The sequence below is a fragment of the Natrix helvetica genome (genome assembly GCF_964273705.1).
Source record: "Natrix helvetica genome assembly, chromosome: 3".
Classification (NCBI taxonomy): domain Eukaryota; kingdom Metazoa; phylum Chordata; class Lepidosauria; order Squamata; family Natricidae; genus Natrix; species Natrix helvetica.
In genome coordinates this window covers 62,483,115-62,501,703 of record NC_138549.1, presented here as the reverse complement: position 1 = coordinate 62,501,703, position 18,589 = coordinate 62,483,115, and the positions used below count along the sequence as shown (strand labels likewise).

The 18,589-nt window shown below is 39.1% G+C and overlaps 1 protein-coding gene across 2 annotated transcripts in view; it reads right to left on the bottom strand.

The window, feature by feature from the left end:
- Positions 1-224: 224 nt before the first annotated feature.
- The window catches only part of OLFML2B (olfactomedin like 2B), a 30,235-nt gene continuing 11,870 nt past the window's right edge, over positions 225-18,589 (bottom strand). The window contains exons 3-8 of one of the 2 annotated variants that reach the window (XM_081949559.1): positions 16,529-16,636; positions 12,416-12,580; positions 9,864-10,089; positions 6,023-6,616; positions 2,582-2,758; positions 225-1,206 (exon numbers count right to left, since the gene is read on the bottom strand). In XM_081949559.1, coding sequence (XP_081805685.1) covers positions 605-1,206; positions 2,582-2,758; positions 6,023-6,616; positions 9,864-10,089; positions 12,416-12,580; positions 16,529-16,636 — 1,872 coding nt within the window. In that variant the 3' untranslated portion in view covers positions 225-604. The remainder of the gene's footprint in view (positions 1,207-2,581; positions 2,759-6,022; positions 6,617-9,863; positions 10,090-12,415; positions 12,581-16,528; positions 16,637-18,589) is intronic. The other variant, XM_081949560.1, reaches the window with a different exon arrangement.

Sequence of the window (18,589 nt, the reverse complement as noted above, 5' to 3'; positions counted from 1 at the left end):
CCTTCTGTCCTCAGCCAAAGGAGGAGTTCTGCAGCAGATCTTTCTATCTCTGCCTGCAGATGGTGATGGTTACAGTATTACGGCTCCTGGAGCCTCCAAAGCACCATAGGACTGTAGTCTGTACTAAAATGTGAATGTAAAAAGTTACAGCAGTTTAGGCAGGAACCACTGGTCAGCAGAAAAGAGAAGCATGTAGTAACAGCAGAAATGTGAACAGGACACTGTTTTACTGAGTTTCAACACTGATATTTTATTATAAAAATGTTAACTTTAAAGGGTTTTCTCATCCAAACCAAGTTTTTTATTACAACAATAAAGGCAAAAGACGTGTGCTTTTCCCCTTTGGGGTGTCTGCGCTTGGCAGAGTTAATGAAGACATAGGTCCCGTTGTCTCAGGGTTGTCTCAGGGTAGGCAATATATTCCATATAAAAAAGTTATGCCCAAAATAAAAGGGTTGATTTGGTATATGGACTGTTCTACAGTCCAATTTTATTTTTTTTAAAAACTTTTAAACCCACACATTTACTCTGATTTATAGAATTAAAAACAAACAAGTTTATATAAAAAGGTGCTGTGGTCCATTAAAATCACTCCCTTGTGTCCTTAATAAGCAAAAATGACATTGTAAGTAACCTGATGGCCATTGTCCCAAGCATAAAGGAGCCGATCCTTGGGGTTGTAGTCTATCTGAGTGGTGTAGGAATACTCATTCTCAAAGAGCAGACGAGGGATGATCTGGGTATTGGTGTGCGTGTCGAATGCATATGAAATATTGGCATTTCTCTTGTTGTAGCTGTCAACAGCATAGAGGACACCGCAGATGACAAAGGAGTTGCCATAGAAGTTCTTGCGCAGACCTGTCTGCCAGGTGGTCTCCTTACGGGTGCTCAGATCCATGGCATTGAGTTTGCTGAGGACAATCACCTCTTGGTTGAAGCTATCATAATTAATGGCGGGATAAATGATCCATAGGCCATTTTCATCCACAGCAAAATCTACATCTGAATGGCCACGCCACCGCCAAGGGGTCTCCTCCTCATAAGCTACATCATGCAACATGGCCCAGGCAGCCACGTACCGCTGCTTTAGGTCATACTTAATGAGGTTGCGGGTGAAGGCTCGGTTGTAGTAGAGAGAACCATTAAAGACGGCATGGCCTGTTCCCATCCAACTGTAGGGCAACTTGTACGAGTTACTCCATCGGCCTAGGAAAACAAATGGTATCATAATTTAAAGAGCACACTTGATCCTAATCCTACTTGCACATATGTTTCTTGTGAAGATTCCAACAGAGACATTCTACCCACTGCTTAGTGGCAGCTGTTCAGGATTTCAGGCAGATGTCAAAGATTAAATCTGGAGATTTACTCATGTATTATTGAACTCCTAATCTGGAACGTACTAACTAGATATGAAATTTATTCCCCCACATTTTCTTCTGCAGATTTTATCATTCAAGTTTCAGTATTTCTTGTTTCAATGTTCTGTATATCTGCAGTGTATCTGCTATTTGTATGCTTTCAGTTTTTAAAAATCTGTTAACAGTAAGCATATCTGCCTTGTGGCAAAAACGGTATTTTAATATATAGCCATGGATAGCTTGTGGATAGTTTATATGACTCTTGCCAAAAATAAAGACATCATATGCAAGTAAATCTAAAGTACTTAAAATGAAAGATAAAGCACCACAAAGTTTGCATTCAAAATGTAACAGATTTCAAACAGTTCATTAATAGAAAATCCATTTAGCTCCCCTATGTAAGGTTACAGGGAGAAACTGGATTGTTGAAGAAGTGCTACATTTGGCACATACCTGCTACACCACCCTAGGCTTAATTCTCTACAAGTAGTTCTTGGTTAATGATTGTAATTGGGACAGGGATTTCTTTTGCTAAGCACTGGGGTCATAAGGCACAATGTAACATGACCACATCGGTCAGCAACGGCAATCCTAGCAGTCCCCATTGCCATTATTAACTGAATCCCACCAATTGTTAGGCAAGGACCCACCCTGAGCCAAGCCATTCTGGGTTTGGTCCCTCCTACTCCAGAGCCTGGGTAAAATAAGGGGCTGCATTCTCTGGAACTCTCGCCACCTGTATATCTCAGCCCTCCACATCTTAGCCTTTTTAGCTGCCTGCCTACCCAATGCTGCTAGTGCCTCAGTCCTGTTCATGCACGAGCCAGGCCGCCATCTGTGCATCAGCTAGGGTCTTACTCTCTGTCTCTGTCTCTCTCTCTCTCTCTCTCTCTTTTTTTTTGCAAGAGGCCCAGCCCATTAAAAAAAGCTCCACCTGTGGTAGCACAAATAAAACCACCAACTGAAGAGGCCTTATCTGGTCTACAAAGTAAGAACTACCTGTAATGTATTTTTTATTTCACAGATCTCTAAGACTTTTGATCCCAAGCTTACTTTAACTGCCCTTTCTCTAAATGCTTGTGCTTGGAAGAATTCAATTTTCCATCTAAACTTTTATTGAGATGCATCAAATCTCTCCTGACCTCCCAACCCAGAATTCTCCTTTTCTGTCAGTTATCTTCTCTAGCAATTCACCCCATAGTACAGAGCAAACAAAAAACCTTGTTTGAAGCTGTCCAGATTCCGGAATTCCACCAAGGTATTGCCATAATAATAGTTGGTGACGTAGATTCGCTCATCTTTGGCAACTGGATCTTTCATCCAAGCACCTTCATTCCGTCCATAGGTATTCTGAATTACTGGCCCAGTAATAGTGGACAAAGTGTCCTTGCATTGACCTGAAACAACAAAGAATGTTTAGCACTTCCTATGTATATCTAAAGGCTTTAAGGTGCTGTAGTTGCTCTCCCTCTTTCTTCACACACACACACACACACACACAGAGGGAGGGAGAGATAGAGAGAGAATGTAGAAACTGCTCAACTGTAAACAACTCCAGGTGTCTGGCACTTTAAAGGCAACAGTGTTACTGTTAAAAGATCACATATGCCCAGAAGTAAACCATTCAAACCCAAGCATCCTGTAGGGGCTTAATAACTGCTTTACTCCAAGATGTCTGACGTTATCCTTTCCAGAAGTAAGTGCTGCTTCTTAAGACCCACATATGGCATTATTTAATTTTCCTAAGTGTTTCCTCGAATAACCAGGCTATGCCATATGGAACTCAATAGGTGGTTAGCAGAACTTTGAATTGCATCCAGAAGCAACTGGTGTCACATGAGTACACCACAGCATGCCCATTATACCGTCTGTACTGCTACTAGTGTTGTTTCTGAGTGGTCTTAATGGCAGGCCCACGTAGGATACATTGTAATAATCCATTCATGAGATGACTAGGATCTGTGTGACCTTCTGAACAGTCTCCCAATCCAGAAATGGGTATAAGTAATGCACTAGTTTGCTCTTTGCAGAGGCCCTCTAAGCCACAGCCGCCATCTGTTCCTTGAGCAGAACCTATAAGTTCAAGACATCAGACTTGATCAAGGAAATGCTATCCACCCAATATGGAAAGTCCCCAAGACTAGAGGCCCAAATATACACAGCTACTCAGTCCAGTCAGGACTGAGCCTGAGACTGTCCTCATACAGATCTGTAAGGCCTCTAGATACTGGGACACACATAGACAGTATCACTTGGATCTCCCAGTATACTGATGACCCTGTGAATCAACACATGATCTCACTTAATGGTGTCAATGTAGATGTTTATTTATTTATTGAACTTTTATGGATTACTACCATGCACAATAAGCCTAGGAATAACAAAATCAATACAAAATCAATAAAACAACTGCATCAACCTTACAAAGGAGCACACCATACTTTCCACTATGGTGCCATCACATCCCATCAACCCTAAACATGCTGGAAAAATGAGGAGAACCACTGCAATATGGCATCTCTCTACTCTCAATCCCCACAGCCAGTTCAGAAAGATACTCATAGTATCAAAAGGATTGAGGATCAAGGAGCACAAGGAAGAACATTATCACTCCCATCCCAGTTCTGCCAAAGATAATAAATAAGCATGATGTTGCTTGAAACCTGACTGAAATGGGTCAGATAATCTGATTCTTCCAGGATCCTCTGGGGCTGTTGCCCAATCACATCAGCAAGTTTTCCAAAAGAGGGAAGATTTGAGATTGAAACAAAATTGTCCAGGACTATTGGTTTAACCAATAACCAATTGGGGAGGAGCACCCAACCATATCTTTCACGGCTAAAGGAATCACTCTGTCTCTCAAAGAAACAAACCACCGTATCAACCATATGGACCCAATCTCAGAGAGTCATTCCCCCCTCCCCCAGGCAGCTTTAACAATCTAAGGGGGAGCCTGGATCACAGGTAACTAAGTTCACAGTTTGAAAGACTCTACCCCTAACACAGGCTCCAATTCAATCAACATAAGACTATGCTCTGAGCATCTCAGCCAGACTTGCCCAAATGATAGCCACCTCTGAGTGGATTTGAGAAATTCTATCTGCCAGAGATCTTAAATATACCTTACAGTGCTGTACAAAATTTCCAGTATTTTGTCATTCCCCAGCAAGGAATTAGTCACCTTAAACAGAGCCATCAGACTCTGTCAGTGGATTCAATACAATGGCAAAAAAAGAAGCCATTTCATTTCTTTCTACCATTCCGTAATCTGCCCCAAGATGAATGTTGCTTGGTGATCGATTGAAATCCCCAAGAATTAACCATCTCAGTATCTCTTGCCATGAAATCAAGTAGATTAGGCAAGGATGGTGCTGGGCAGCAGGGAATGCAGTACATCAGCAGCAATTCCAACTGTTCCTTATAACCTGATTTCAACCAAGGATGCAATGTCCAGTTATCTGCAGCACAGACTCTAGCAGGTAAGTACTAACATCCTGCCCTCCAACCAGCTCTAGGATGATAGCAATCCTGAGAAAACTGAGTGCACACATTTCAGGAGAAATGGTGGGCAGAGACAGCCTACCATCTTTTCTTTGCAGTCCCAACCTATAACTATTTCTCCCCATAAATAAGCATACCAAAGGTATGGGAATTGATTAATAATACATTTTTTTGGTAAGTGCTTAAGCAAGACTATATTAATAAACAGAACAATTATGGCACAAAAGATAGTCAAGGACAATGTCTAGACTCTAAATCTTTTAAAGTAGAAGCATCACAAGTTACTAGTACCAAATTCTAGGAGTGACTAATAGAAGAACATACTGAGCAACAGAGGTCTTGAACCAGACATTTTGCCTTTCGATAATTTATATGTTTATTTTGGTTCTGGCCAATTAAAAGAATTGGCTTTCCTGATATAATATGTGGTTTCGCCACACAGTAAGGAAAAATTTAAAAATAAATAGGGCCACCCAATTCTCAAAATAAGAACAACTATAGCGTGATGCACAGATAAATCTCTAGCCCTGCTTGCTGGAAACCTGGGGCAGTCAGACGGGCACACTGATTTGATGAATAGAAATAAAAAGCCAGGAAAAAAAAACAGATAGTTTCACATTACATCAACCTCTGCCCAATTCATTCATCCATTCCCCTAGAAAACAAATTTTATCTTGCAAAGATAAATAAAAACAAAAATCTAGTATAAATCTGCATTTCATAGACTAGAATAGAAACGCAAAAAATGTGATTTAAGACCAGCAGAGACCCAAACATAATAGAAGGCAACTATTTATATTTCATGGAAACAATACTGTATGAAGGAGAAAAGCCTTTGATCTTTAACTCTTGTGTTCTTGTATTGGGCAGAGCCCTCTTTATCCCTGCCCCTGGGACACTTCAGATCCTTCCTCTGATCCATCGGGCTCTATTCCAATGCTGTCTCTACCCATCATGCTTTTTAACCTAAGAATTCCTCTGCAGTCCTTGACACCATCCATTCATGATTAGAGAATTTAACACTGTTTCACCTATAATGTGTTTAGCCCCCTTCTATTGATTTGGCCCAAAGCAAGAACTTTCTTTATCCCATTCTAATGGTATCCAAGTCACTAGTAACGAAATAAGATAAATGGGAAGGAAAAAGAAGACAAACTCACCAATGCTGTTTCTGATATCTTCCTCATCAAGGCTGTATTTCGGTGTGACAGTAAGGCTAGGATTCACAGGGGCTGGAGAGGCCACAGTTTTGATCATGGTAGGCTCAGCCGTCATCTGTCTGTGGAAATCTGTTGTGGTCATGCTAATTATGGGGGGCCCCATAGTAGCTGTGTCCTGTTCTGCTGTAGTTGTGATTGTGGGAACCTGAGTGGCAATCTGAGACAGTGTTTTCAAGGTCTGTGTGGTCTTTTTATACACTGCCCCAGTTACTGGAAACTCAGCTGTTGCTGTGGTCTCTGGGGCTTGAGTAGTAGAGACAACTGATGAGGTAGTGACTGGGGTTGACTCTAGAGGAAGCACCCTGCCTGTGGAAGACAGTGGTGATTCTGTTATTGTGCTAATGCTCTCAGACATTTCTTTTCCACTAGGCGCAGTGCTTGTACCTCCCTTCAGGAGTTGAATATCATCATGTAAAAGCAGATCCTCCATAGGTGGTGGTTTCCTTGAAGGAACATTTGACAGGTAATTGTGTTGCAAAAGCTGGTCTTCAATCAGCAAATCTATAGTATCACCACTGAAAGATTCTTCTTCTGCTAAAACACAGATTTTTAAGTGTTACATTTTTATCAATTCTAAAGTTATAATTGATAATAAAATATGAAATATAAAATATTTTTAAAACTACATATGTTAAATCAAAAATCACTTTTTGGTCTGGGAAAATAATATGACGTTTAAAGACTTTTACTAGTAAATTCTCCCATTGCAACAATGAGCCCATTCTACAAATGGGTTGGCTACACAGGAGATTCAGTTCTGAAACTCCTCCACATATTTTTGTGACATCTGAAGGTAAACCTTCCCAAATATCTCAATACACAAAATATTCCTACAAAGAGAAGATATTTCCTGCGATTAGGGCACAAGCAGCAGATAGTCAGAATTTAATTTTGTGCTCCAAAATAAATTGGCAGCTAGTGTCTTGCTTTTAGTAGGATGTTGTCTTTAAGTCTTGCAAGGCACCAGCTTGGTTGTTACATTAAGCAATAATTAAGCTTCTGGACTAGATACATAGGTTGTCACACAAGTGTACATTGAAGTATTCAAGTCTAGATGTGTGTTGCTATTTGAAATTAATTTTTCCTCAAGATAGAGTGCAATTGGCCAAAACCAAAAAAAGTTCTCCGATGATCACTTCAATCGAGAAACCAGGGAGAGATCCAGATCCAGACATAACCCAGAAAGAGAAGATCTGTTTATTGCCTGGAATTAAAACACTTTATAATGAGATGACCATTTTAAATGAATGTAGTTTGATTTATTACTCCTAATTTACCAGCTACAGTTAGACAATTCAGAGTCAGGACTCAGGAACTTTTAATACCTGGAAATATTACAGAGAAATAGATCTCTGTCCTCCTCAAATCCATTCACAACTCAAAAGGGCAAGATACCCTGTCACCATTTTAGGGGGGGGGGAATAGTTAAACTGAAGATTTAACTGCACTTAAACTCTCCCTGAGGGATAGGAATGGACGTATTGCAAAATCATTTTTTACCAAACTTTCCAGGTCTCCAAGCAAAAGTCATCCATCAGTTTGATCTGCAACTCACTCTGAAACCAATTTCAAATGGAAAGAGATCTTTGTTTTCTCCAGACTTCTGGAGAAGCCACCAATGTTACGATCTCCTTTTTCAAACTTGAAAGGTTAAAAACTGGTCTGTAATTGCGCATCTTTGAAACATCCAATACAAATTTCATAAGACAGTTGTTGTAATTGTCACCTTTATACAAACAGGCATTTTACCAGCTCCCTCAGAAAGTGTTTATAATACTAATTAAATCAAGACTGGAGGAATGAACCTATGTGAGCTAGTAAAAGCAAATGTCATCTTTCGGATCAGTTGCTTGGCAGAAAAGAGGAAGTAAAAAAGCAGGATCCAGCTTTCCTTCTTCAACAGCTGATTGGCAGCCTTCCAGCTTCGTTTGGTAGACAAACACATGTCCACTAAACACAGCTGGGGAATTATTGCATAGATAATTGATTGCAAAATCTCCTTCAGAATATATTTAAAAACCTGCAACTGAGTTGGGTCGTGTATGGGTATGTGCTTAATTCTCTGAATTCTGAATTGCATTTAAAATACAGAGACACAAGTAGATAAAAGTCAAAATAGGATCTGGGGTGAAATATGGACGCCACATAATCCAACTCCCAGTTATGAAGCAGAAACACCTGCTTGCTCCAAGCTGTATGTGGTCTAGTCCACAGAGTGACAGTGATAGAGAGCAGATGCTCTGAAAAAATGAGTTGCAGAGTACAAAGCACCATATGTTCAACAGCAAATGATTCACATCAAGAAGACAAACACTCATGCACACCATACATTCTCACCCTATTAACTGGGACAATTGACTAAATGGAAAGGTTAATCTCTAAATCCCAGGCTCTAAATTGCCTCATGTGACGGAAGTCCTAGCAGTGTAATTCATATCATATAATATAATCTATACTGCATCCACAATTGAATATGTCTGTTGTGGCCTGCCAGTTGCTAGCGGAGCTGGAGACATACTTGGACAGTGAGGATGTTGGGGAGGAACCTGGGCCAGTTCTGGAGTCTGGGGAAGGCTCTGATGGGTGCTCTGTGTCAGAGGCAGTGATGGGACCAGGGCCCTGCGACATTTATCAGCTGCATTCGGAGTCAGAGATAAGTGGGGAAGAAGAACAGCTGGAGCCTGTTCTAGATGTGCATATGCCCAGAGCTGTCAAGAGAAGGGAACAACTAAGGAACAGGGGTCAACTCGGAGGAAAAGGCATAAGTGGACCAGTGGTGGGTTTCCTTTTTTTTTTTTTACTATTGGTTCGCTCACTCGCTTGCACATCATGTCTGCACATGTGCAGAAGCATCTGGGCAGGTGGGCAGAGCTTCCTGCCACCGCCACTATCTGTTCGCCTGATGCGGGCCAAACCGGGAGCAACCTTCCTCTGAAGTGGATGCTGAATGGCCCCTCCCATAGAGAATAAATAGGAGCAAATGGGGAGTGGTGTTTGCAGGAGACAATTAGTTTGCTTATTATTGTGAAGATTTGCTTATCTGAGTTCCTGCCTCACAGAGACTCCTTGGCAGGAAATGGTGGGATTCAGCCAGTTTGCACCACTTCAGGAGAATCGGTTATTAACTTTCTGAGCAGTTTGGTGAATTGGTTGTTAGAAGAAATCATTAGGGCAGAGAATCGGTTGTTGAATTATTTGAATCCCACCGCTGTTGCCAGTTATTTCATTTTATAGTGTTGCGACTGGAAGCTCTCGGCCTGGCAACTATTCAAGGACTGATACGGTCTGTTTTTGCAGTTAAATCTTGAAAGCCTTATTGCTGGGACTTTTCTGAATGTGAATGCCAGGAATTCACATTAACCTAATAAAAAGGGTTTTTTTGGGGGGGGGACAAGGTGTCTGTTTCGTGATTTTGTTAAGCCTGGGTCACAACAAAGTCTGAGATCACAATCTAGGAAGTGAAGGCAGTGGTTCATTTCAAAAGCCCACATTGAGATTCATTTATATCTGTTCATTTGTTTAGTAAAACTGTTTCCAAGAAAATAATTTTCAAGCCATATGGTATTTTCAAGCCCATTACACACAAACTTTTCTTATCAGTCTTGAACACTTTTGTCCTATCAAAAAAAGTTTTAACTATTATCTTTTTTAAAAAATGTACCCATGATATCAAGTTAAAATAATTTAAGAATTAGGAAAAACTGTCTAACAGAATTTTATTAAAGTAAGTTTCCAAAATTATAACAATTATGATTTTTTTTAAAAAAAAACATTAACTCACGTTCTTCAAGGTCATTTTCTATTTCAGCATCTTTGGCCTTATAGTAAGTGATTTCTCGGACAACGTTCTGCTGGGTGGGAGGCCTGCTCCTCACGTGAAGTTTTCTTGGTGAAACTGCCTTTGGATTCATTGCCCCTGTAGCTGGGAGGGCATAATGCAACGACTCAGCAGAGCTTATATGCCGCGAAGCCTTTTCATCATGTACGAAAACATCTTCATATTTTTCCTTTAAGAAACCAAAATTGTTAAACTATTTCTTAAACTTAGTTCAGGGGACACATCCATGAATTGGAAAACCTCCAAAAGCTCTTCCCATCCATTATCCTCTTTCGGTGGCAACCTACATTGCCTAAAAGCCATCAGGAATAGCCATCATGTTCTCTTTGGAAGGAACATGAAGACAGGCTGTTGGGCATTTCCAATAAGCAAATTTTCTAATGGTTTGACATACTGGGATTTCTGAAGCAACCTATGACCACATTAAAAAGGATGCTCTTAGATATCTATTAATACCAATTAGTCCTAGAGATATAGTAAGGCAAATGGTATTACACCAAAGTAAAAAGTCTACTATTATTCACCAGCTGCAGTTTCTCAGAACTCTTTAGCAACACTGTGTTGTAGTAATTCAGTTGAACAATTCCCGAGGCCAGATTCTCCTGTACTTTCCTCTGTATGCATTTAATGAGAAAAGTATTTCAATCACATTTTAGATCACTGTGTATCATATGTGTCAGGGAAATCAGAGCTGTACCAACGGATTAATGTGAACAATTTCTCTTTTCTCTAGACATCAGTAAAGATATAGACATTGATTAGATAAGGTTAAATAAATTGAAATCCAACTAAAGTAAGAATGGGGTACAATTTGTTATGGATCCTTACCAGTTGCAGGTTTAACAACCACATGACATCAGTATTAGAAATTACTTTTATCAGTTTAAGATGCTGCACAAATTCAATTCTCCTGAGCAAAAGCAGCTTGTCCTAAAAATATTAAGGTTTGTTGGTATCCTCTTTTCAATATTATTTTTTTAGGTTTGCTTTTTCTGTATTTTAAATTTTCTATTTGGTCTGGAATCATAAATAAGTCAGAGGGTGTAGGGACTAAATGGCTGTGGTTTAATTCTCTGATGATCTGACAGCCATCTGTGACCAACATCTTCAAAAGCTAAGTAACCTGCTGGGTATTAGAATTCTGCTGTTTGATCTTTCATCCAAACTACTGTCTCATTGGATTGTTTCATGGGAATCAGAGAAAGGTTATTGTAGACTGATTCTTTATCTAGGTGATTTTTCAAATTCCCTTTTGTGAAGAAATCCGAAAAGAAACTGATTCTTGATTAGTCTGATTTTGAGACAAACTATAGCTATGTATTTCTCCGGGTGAGGCTGCTGCAAATTCGCTTTGTTGGTGGTTAATTAAAGATTGTTTAATTATAAACTATAAAGTGTAAACTATAAAGTTTAAACTATAAAGCTACAATCCAGGCTTGGCTGATTGACAATTAGGCTCGCTTCCTTCTTGTTAAAGTTATTAATCTCAATGGCTTCTCCATGCAACCATATATAAGCATTGTGGTTACTAGTACCTGTGCATGGCTTTAAACTTTATTTTATGTCCTTTATGTAGCAGTGCACATCCTGGTTTGTCAAGCTGTTCTAATCAACAATCCCTTCATGTTATTTTAATTGGGTATTAATACCAAGTTTTGTGGATCCAAGATAAACCTGGCAAAAATTGTAGGGGATAAAATAAACTAATGATGAGAATGGGCCTCTACTTTCCTGAGGTGATTGAAATAATGTTTTGGCCTTTTTTGATAGTTTATAAACGGTTATTTAAAAAGTTATGCTTTTCAATAATTTATCAATTTGATCTGTAACTTTCTCAATACAAGAAAGAAAGACATTTCCCAGTGGGAGTGGGTTGTCCTTAGATGTATAGTCAATGTTATTTTTATTGCTGGAGCACATGGCTTGCCTGATTCCCCTGGAGATCCATTACCCTGTAAGCATTAGTAAAATGGCTCAACTCATCTGATAATCTGCCAGCTCACAGATACGTCTGGCAGAGGCACTAACATTTTTGATTATGCTTGTCTTTTGGTGGGACTGATGGTTAGAATTTTTATGTAGATAGAAATGTGTGTTCATTGTCTTTCAACATAAGCCTTACTTTTCCTTGACTGGCCAAAATGTTCAAAAATACAAGTTGGCTATATTGCCCAATCTCCATAGTAAATGGAATATTAGAGGGGATATTATTTAGATGGTCTAGAAATTCATTGTGTTCTTTCTCAACCTAACTCTAAATCACAGATATCATCCACCTACAGAAACCCAAAGGGTGGGTTCAAAAGCACATAATCCAGTTACCCATTGCTCAAATTTCTCCTTTTTAAAAAATTGCCTGTAATTGGACTAAATGGGCTCCTCACAGAACTGTAGATTTTAAAATGAGGGCAATGGAATTCTGACCTTGTTTGTAAGGGATGTTTCTAATGTTCAGAGAGGGTGGAATAGAAATCTGATTGCGTTGTGTGCCTTACCTCTGTGAGTGTGTAAGCTGCAGCAGCATCCCTCTGCAATGAACTCTGGCTGTCAGCATGGTTGTTGGAAGAATTAATTGTGCTATCAATATCCACCTCCTGAAAACTTTCTTCTGCATTCTGTCTCTTCTGTTTATTGTCTTTGGTGAGGTTTCTAGGTGTTTTCTAGAATATATTTCAAAATGAGAAAGTAAATATCATTTATACTTGGAATACATTCAATACTTTATAATTCGTGTTGGGCAGGGAGGCAATGTAATATTAAGATCCTCTAGTTTCTGGGTTTTCTTTCTGCCTTCAATGGTTAGTTGCCTGGAATTTCCAGAAACAGGGGGAAAGAGCCCAGTCCAGTCAATAGCCAGAAAAAGGAGGCATGTAATCACTTTCTCTTTAGGGTTTTAAAAATACACAAAGGTGTTACATTTAGGGAAGCCGGTGAATATCACTGAAATGAAGCAGGACCAATTCAGTTCTACTCTACAACACCTGCTAGTATATTATCTTCCTTCTGCTCAAATTGTAACAGCAGCAGTTCAATACAATATATGCTTACATCTGCCCCAGTCTGGCAGTAAATGGCACATAATCATCTATTATTTCCAAGAGGACTCAAGCTCTATTTCTAAAAGGACACCAGATGTATCAACAGTTCCTTTAATTGTTAATTGTTCCTATGGGTCAAACAATGCAATGCCAGAATGTGGCATAGCATTCCTGACAACTGAAGCATCCCTGCATGCTGTTGCTTCCTAAATTCAGCATGCAATAACTGCCTAAAACCTTTCAACACATGTTCTCACTATGTCTTGAGGACTAGGAAGCCAAGCTAATTAACTATTGGCGCATCTCCTGCTACAAAGGGAACAAAGCACAAACAACTTTGCAGCACTTCCCCTGGAGCTGCAGTGTAGGTGGTAATTTCCTATTGGCAGGATCTCCCACGTTGATTAACCCCTTCTGGGATTTCCCATGGCCCATCTCTAGTGACCAACTGGAGTTCTTACATTTGGACAGGCTGGGGGGGGGGGTGATTGTCATTTTTGCCTCCTCCCCTTGGCCAGTTCGCTGGCAACATGGGATGGTGGAATTCAGCCATGGGTTCATTTACCCAACATTAAAAAAAAAGTCCTGTTAAGTTTGCTACTAAAAGGCGTAAACCCAATGACTATGTAGAATTACCGGAAGGCTCAAACATACCCCATTATATTGTATATAACTAAACGTCTATCCCTCCTAGAACATACTTAACTGCAAAAACTTGATTCTGGCCTTAAAACAATCAAGGACCCTTGTAGCATTTTAACGAAAAAAAGCAATACTTTATCATGAAAGACAGTGTGTGTGTTTTCTATTTTGTCACGTGGAGATGAATATTATATAATCGATGGGATGAAATGGCTTCTCTGAAAGGCTGCAGTTCCAATTCTAATGGAAGGCTGCAGCACAATTACTTTTAGATGGGGGGGGGGGGAAATGTACATCAGCCATCCTACTGTCAAAAATTAACTCTTAAGAGAAGCGTAGGGGGGGAGGGGACACCTAAGAAAACGAGCAATTCTCTCCTTGAAATCTGGCCTGTTCTTTAAACTCCAAGCTCTTCAGGGAACACTAGTATATATCTTCAATCCCAGCTACAGTGTAAGATAAGAATACTGTACTGGTCTTCTATATTGTAACAACTAAACTATGAAACAATCTATCTTATGTTGTGACTGTGATTTTTTTTTTAAATAAACATGTTGATATACAAGCCACTTTTCTTTTGAAGAAGAAAACAGTGCCCAAAGAGACTCACCTTAAATTCTGCTCCCAACCCAGACAGGACTCCAAAAACTGTTTTCTATTGGAAGTCATCCTGTCTCTGGCTCCTTTTAGCCCAAAAAGTGCAATTTGAAGTAAGCAACACTTTCAGGAACAAAAATCTCACCCGTACAATAATATTTAAACTATATAAAATTTACATTTAGTTTACTATTAGCATTTTATAGAATCATAGGGCTGGAAGGGATCTTGGAGGTCTTCTAGACCAACCCCCTGCCTGAGGCAGGATTCCTTATTGTATTTTGGACAAATAGCTGTTCAAACCTTTTTGAAGGCTTCTTGTGATGGACCATCCACTACTCTGGGTGTGATGCTGCAATTCAGCATATTGTTCCTATGCTAAAGCTCCAGGTTACAATTCAATTTTATTAGGCTATGAGCTTACAAAAGCTGCCCATAAGTTGGAACTGAGTTTTATAGAGTCAGACTATGGGTCTACCTAATTCATCTCCTACTCTTGCCACCATTTTTTCCCAGGGGTCTTGCCTGTAGCTAGCAGCAAGGGCAAATACAAATATGACAGTTAAAACAATAAAATATCAAAGTTTAAATTAAAAATCAACAATTATCAGTGACACAAAAATTGGCAAAATATTTTTAAGCAGTGAAAGGAAGCATAATAGCTCCAAGGCTGGACTTAAGCAGGATGCTGGACTCAAAAGCCATCCACATGGGGACCAGATAAATATAGTTAGGGAGAGAATATCACAGTCAGCTATTCTTCAGACTTTATTCAACACAGAAATTGGCTAAAAGCCATGTGCTTCCCTAGAAGATCATAATAACTAGGCAGGCTCATATGGAAGCCAGCAATTTTCTATAGTGGCTTTGGGCTTTAACACTTTGAATTAAACTGAGAAATGGAATGTATGTCAGTGTAGTTATTTTAATAATGGAGTAACATGATCCTCAAAGACATTTCCAGTTAACAATCTGGATGCTACATTCTGCACCAATTGTAAATTTCCAGATACTTTTCAAAGCAAATTGTGCACAGTGCATATTACAATAATCTAACCCAGGTGGACATTAAGATATGAGTCACTGTGATCAGATCAGACATCTCTGGAAAAACACACACGCCCCCATCTAAATTGGGCACAGGTATTTCCAACCGTAGCCAGTATCTCTTAATATGCAGCATTGCCAATCTGGTGCCTTCTAGATAAATGAACCATTCCCTCTGACTGTGAATTGTGAGAATTGCTCCAACATATCTGGTGGATACCAGACTGGGGAAGGCTGGCAAAAAAGTTCAAGGCCAATTCCCACCATAACAGATTGGATTGACATTTCATTATGCTCAAATCTTAAGTTATATCCATATATTTTCTGCAGCCAATTGCTGCACAATTGTCCAAAATTCAATTCAAAAGATGCCAAATATTAAATGGCTACCTAGTTCCCACAGTAGGTCCAAATAAAACTGTAATTAAAGCCAAAATAAATTAAAAGGCAGGTGTGCGCATACCCAGCATGGAAAGAAATAATCCATTTTCTTATGTTCTACTATCCATCCATGATTGCACCACTGACAAGTAGCAGTCAATCATTTCTCACCCATTTTCATTAGACATATAGTAAAACTCACATAACATATCACTTTTTTTGTAAAAGGTAAAGCCCCTCAAAGAGGAAAAATAACCCAAACTGCCCTATCTAAAATGCAGTCTAGTCAACATCTAAGTGCCCTGCAGACCTCTAGTGCGTTTTTTTTTTTAAGATTCTCACTCCAAGGTATGAGAAGATGTAAAATTAGAATTTGATGTCAAATTTGAAATAGTTTCCCATTATTAAGCCTGTTATTAATTGTATGGCTTTTACTTAGTGAAAAAACAGTCATATATTTCATATTTATTCAGTTGTCAAATATGCTTTTAATAACCATACGGTCAGCAAAACTGAACCTGCTGAATTACTTCCAGATACTCTTGTACTTAAAAAAATCCAGCAGCTTACAGAGGTGTCACCTGTTTAAATTCTCACACTGAAAAACTTTTAATGGTCAACCTTAACTTTATCAAATTCCATATTTTGGCTTTGAAATATAGTGACTTTAGCTTTCAGTAGTTTCTATTACTAATAGTTTTGATTCTCAAGATGTTAACCTACATAATTCTCCAACTCAGCATAATCTTACATACAGTATATCATTTTTTTCAGTCCACAATATAGATAATATGTCAGAGGAAGTTTTTTCTGAAATGGGGCTGTAAGCTTGTTTGATTTCTGCATATTTCTGCATAAAGAGAGGGTTAAAATAATCCCCAAAGGAGATGAAATTCATCTTACCTCTTCCAGTTTCTCCACACGACCCACAAGTTTCATTGTAACAGAATGCAGTTTTAGCAAGTCTAAACCATAGAAAGCATTTTCTAGCATCTCAATGACAGCTGCAAGCTGCAAAATAGATAGTAATGCTGTGATGATGTAACAGTTATATACTTTAGATTTGCTTCCCATTAATTAGCATACTTTGCATACAGTTTTGATGAAAGCAGTAAATGTAATAGCTCAACTATGACAATCAGAGGACAAATAATCATAACTTAATCTAACCTGTTGCAGTAGCTCTAAGGATCTAAACAACTGGTACACTAAACCCCAGTAAAGAAACAATATTATTTATTTCAATATCTTTAAGAGTAATATGATCCATAACATAAAAATCACAATTTCTTGCTTTTCACATAGAATATTTTTATCCATTATCTACCACAGCACCACTCTGCTGCTACTGCTTCAGTGCTACTGCCCTGCTACAGCCATCATGGTCACATGATCGTCCTTTCCAAAACTCCCTGCCAGTTTTCCATAAGCAAAGTCTTTGCTTGTGGAAGATGACAGGGAGCATTGGCAACTGGGAAGGGTCGCAAATGGCTTAGGTAAGTCTTCTCCACCTATGAAACTTCCTCAGCCCTTCTTCACTTGCACTGTGCCAGCTACTCATGCTTCCCAGTGCACCCTGCCTGATCTGTGCTGCACCTCTCCCATACGACTTTCCTGACCATACTGCAACCCTGAATGCCTTCCCTAACCCACATGGCATCTTTTGCACATCCCTACACACCCTTCTTGACCGACACTGCAACCCCATGTGCCCTCCCTGACCTGTGTGGGACCCCTCACACATCTCCGCTTACCCTCCCTGACCTGCACAGCATCTCTTGCACATTTCCACATAAACTTTTCAACCTGCATTGCGCCTCTGTAAACCCTTCCCAACGCACACTGCACACATGGTTTTATACACTTATAAAAATAGAGAAGAGTACATTTCTATTATTTTTTAAAATAAATACTTGATCTACTTGATTACCTTATGAAGGAGACCAGATCAAGAAACTGACTCCATAGGAAGACTAGAACTATAAATTATTGACATATATAGAATCCTGCAAATCTGAAAGGTAAAGTATTTTACCTTTCCTCCCTTTTATAACCTTCTGAGTCAAAAAGGAGCCAGTGTGAGCTCCTTCCAAGTATTAATTCCTCTGCCAGGGTTCAACAAATGGTTCTGCCCTTGTTGTTTCTATAATGGTTTCTGAATAATCCCTTCAGGGCCATTTCCATGGCTCTCTCCTTCCATCTCACATTTCTCATCTGGTAGAGCATATATGCATCTTGTTTTCCAGATATTTAATTAGTTTTGATTAATTGAATTTATTCTGAAATTCTTGGGTTTGTACATAGTTCATACATTAATCTTCTAGCCTTATATGTTTGTTCTCTTTTCAATGCAGATATGATCCAGCTATGACAATTTAAATTTTCAAAATCAGAAAATATTGCACAGTAACTTTTCTTGCGTTCCAAAAATATTTGGAGTACAATAAGAAGCTCTTTTATGCACATGCAGTTTACACAACAGCTGGAAAACATTATATTAAAAGAAGAACGAGCTCTTCTTTGCCACCTCCATCAATTCCTTCTTTAAGATAGACAAATTAATAATAATAAAAATATTAAATGACATTGAGAAGTGTTGATGATAAATTGCTTTGAACTGGGTTTGGCAGAGGCACATCCTGAATGGCCTAGTTCTGAGAATCCTCAGCTTGAGTTCTAGAGCCAATGATGTTTGCATAATCTTCTTTAAAGAGTCTTTTGAATTGGCCCATTGAAAATTGAAGGAGGCTATCTGAAAATTACAGCTGAACAAAAAAAAAGTTGCCAGATATTGTGGCCTATGTAATATTGCACCTGAAAAAGCTGCTTTTGTTGCCTTTTCTTTTCTAGCCATGACTGAATGTGCCAGATTCAAAGCTCTAAACAACTTGGGAACCAGGATTTGAAGGGAGATACCTGCCCAAACTGGTAGAATAGAGAAACCCTTGTCATCATTCCACCATC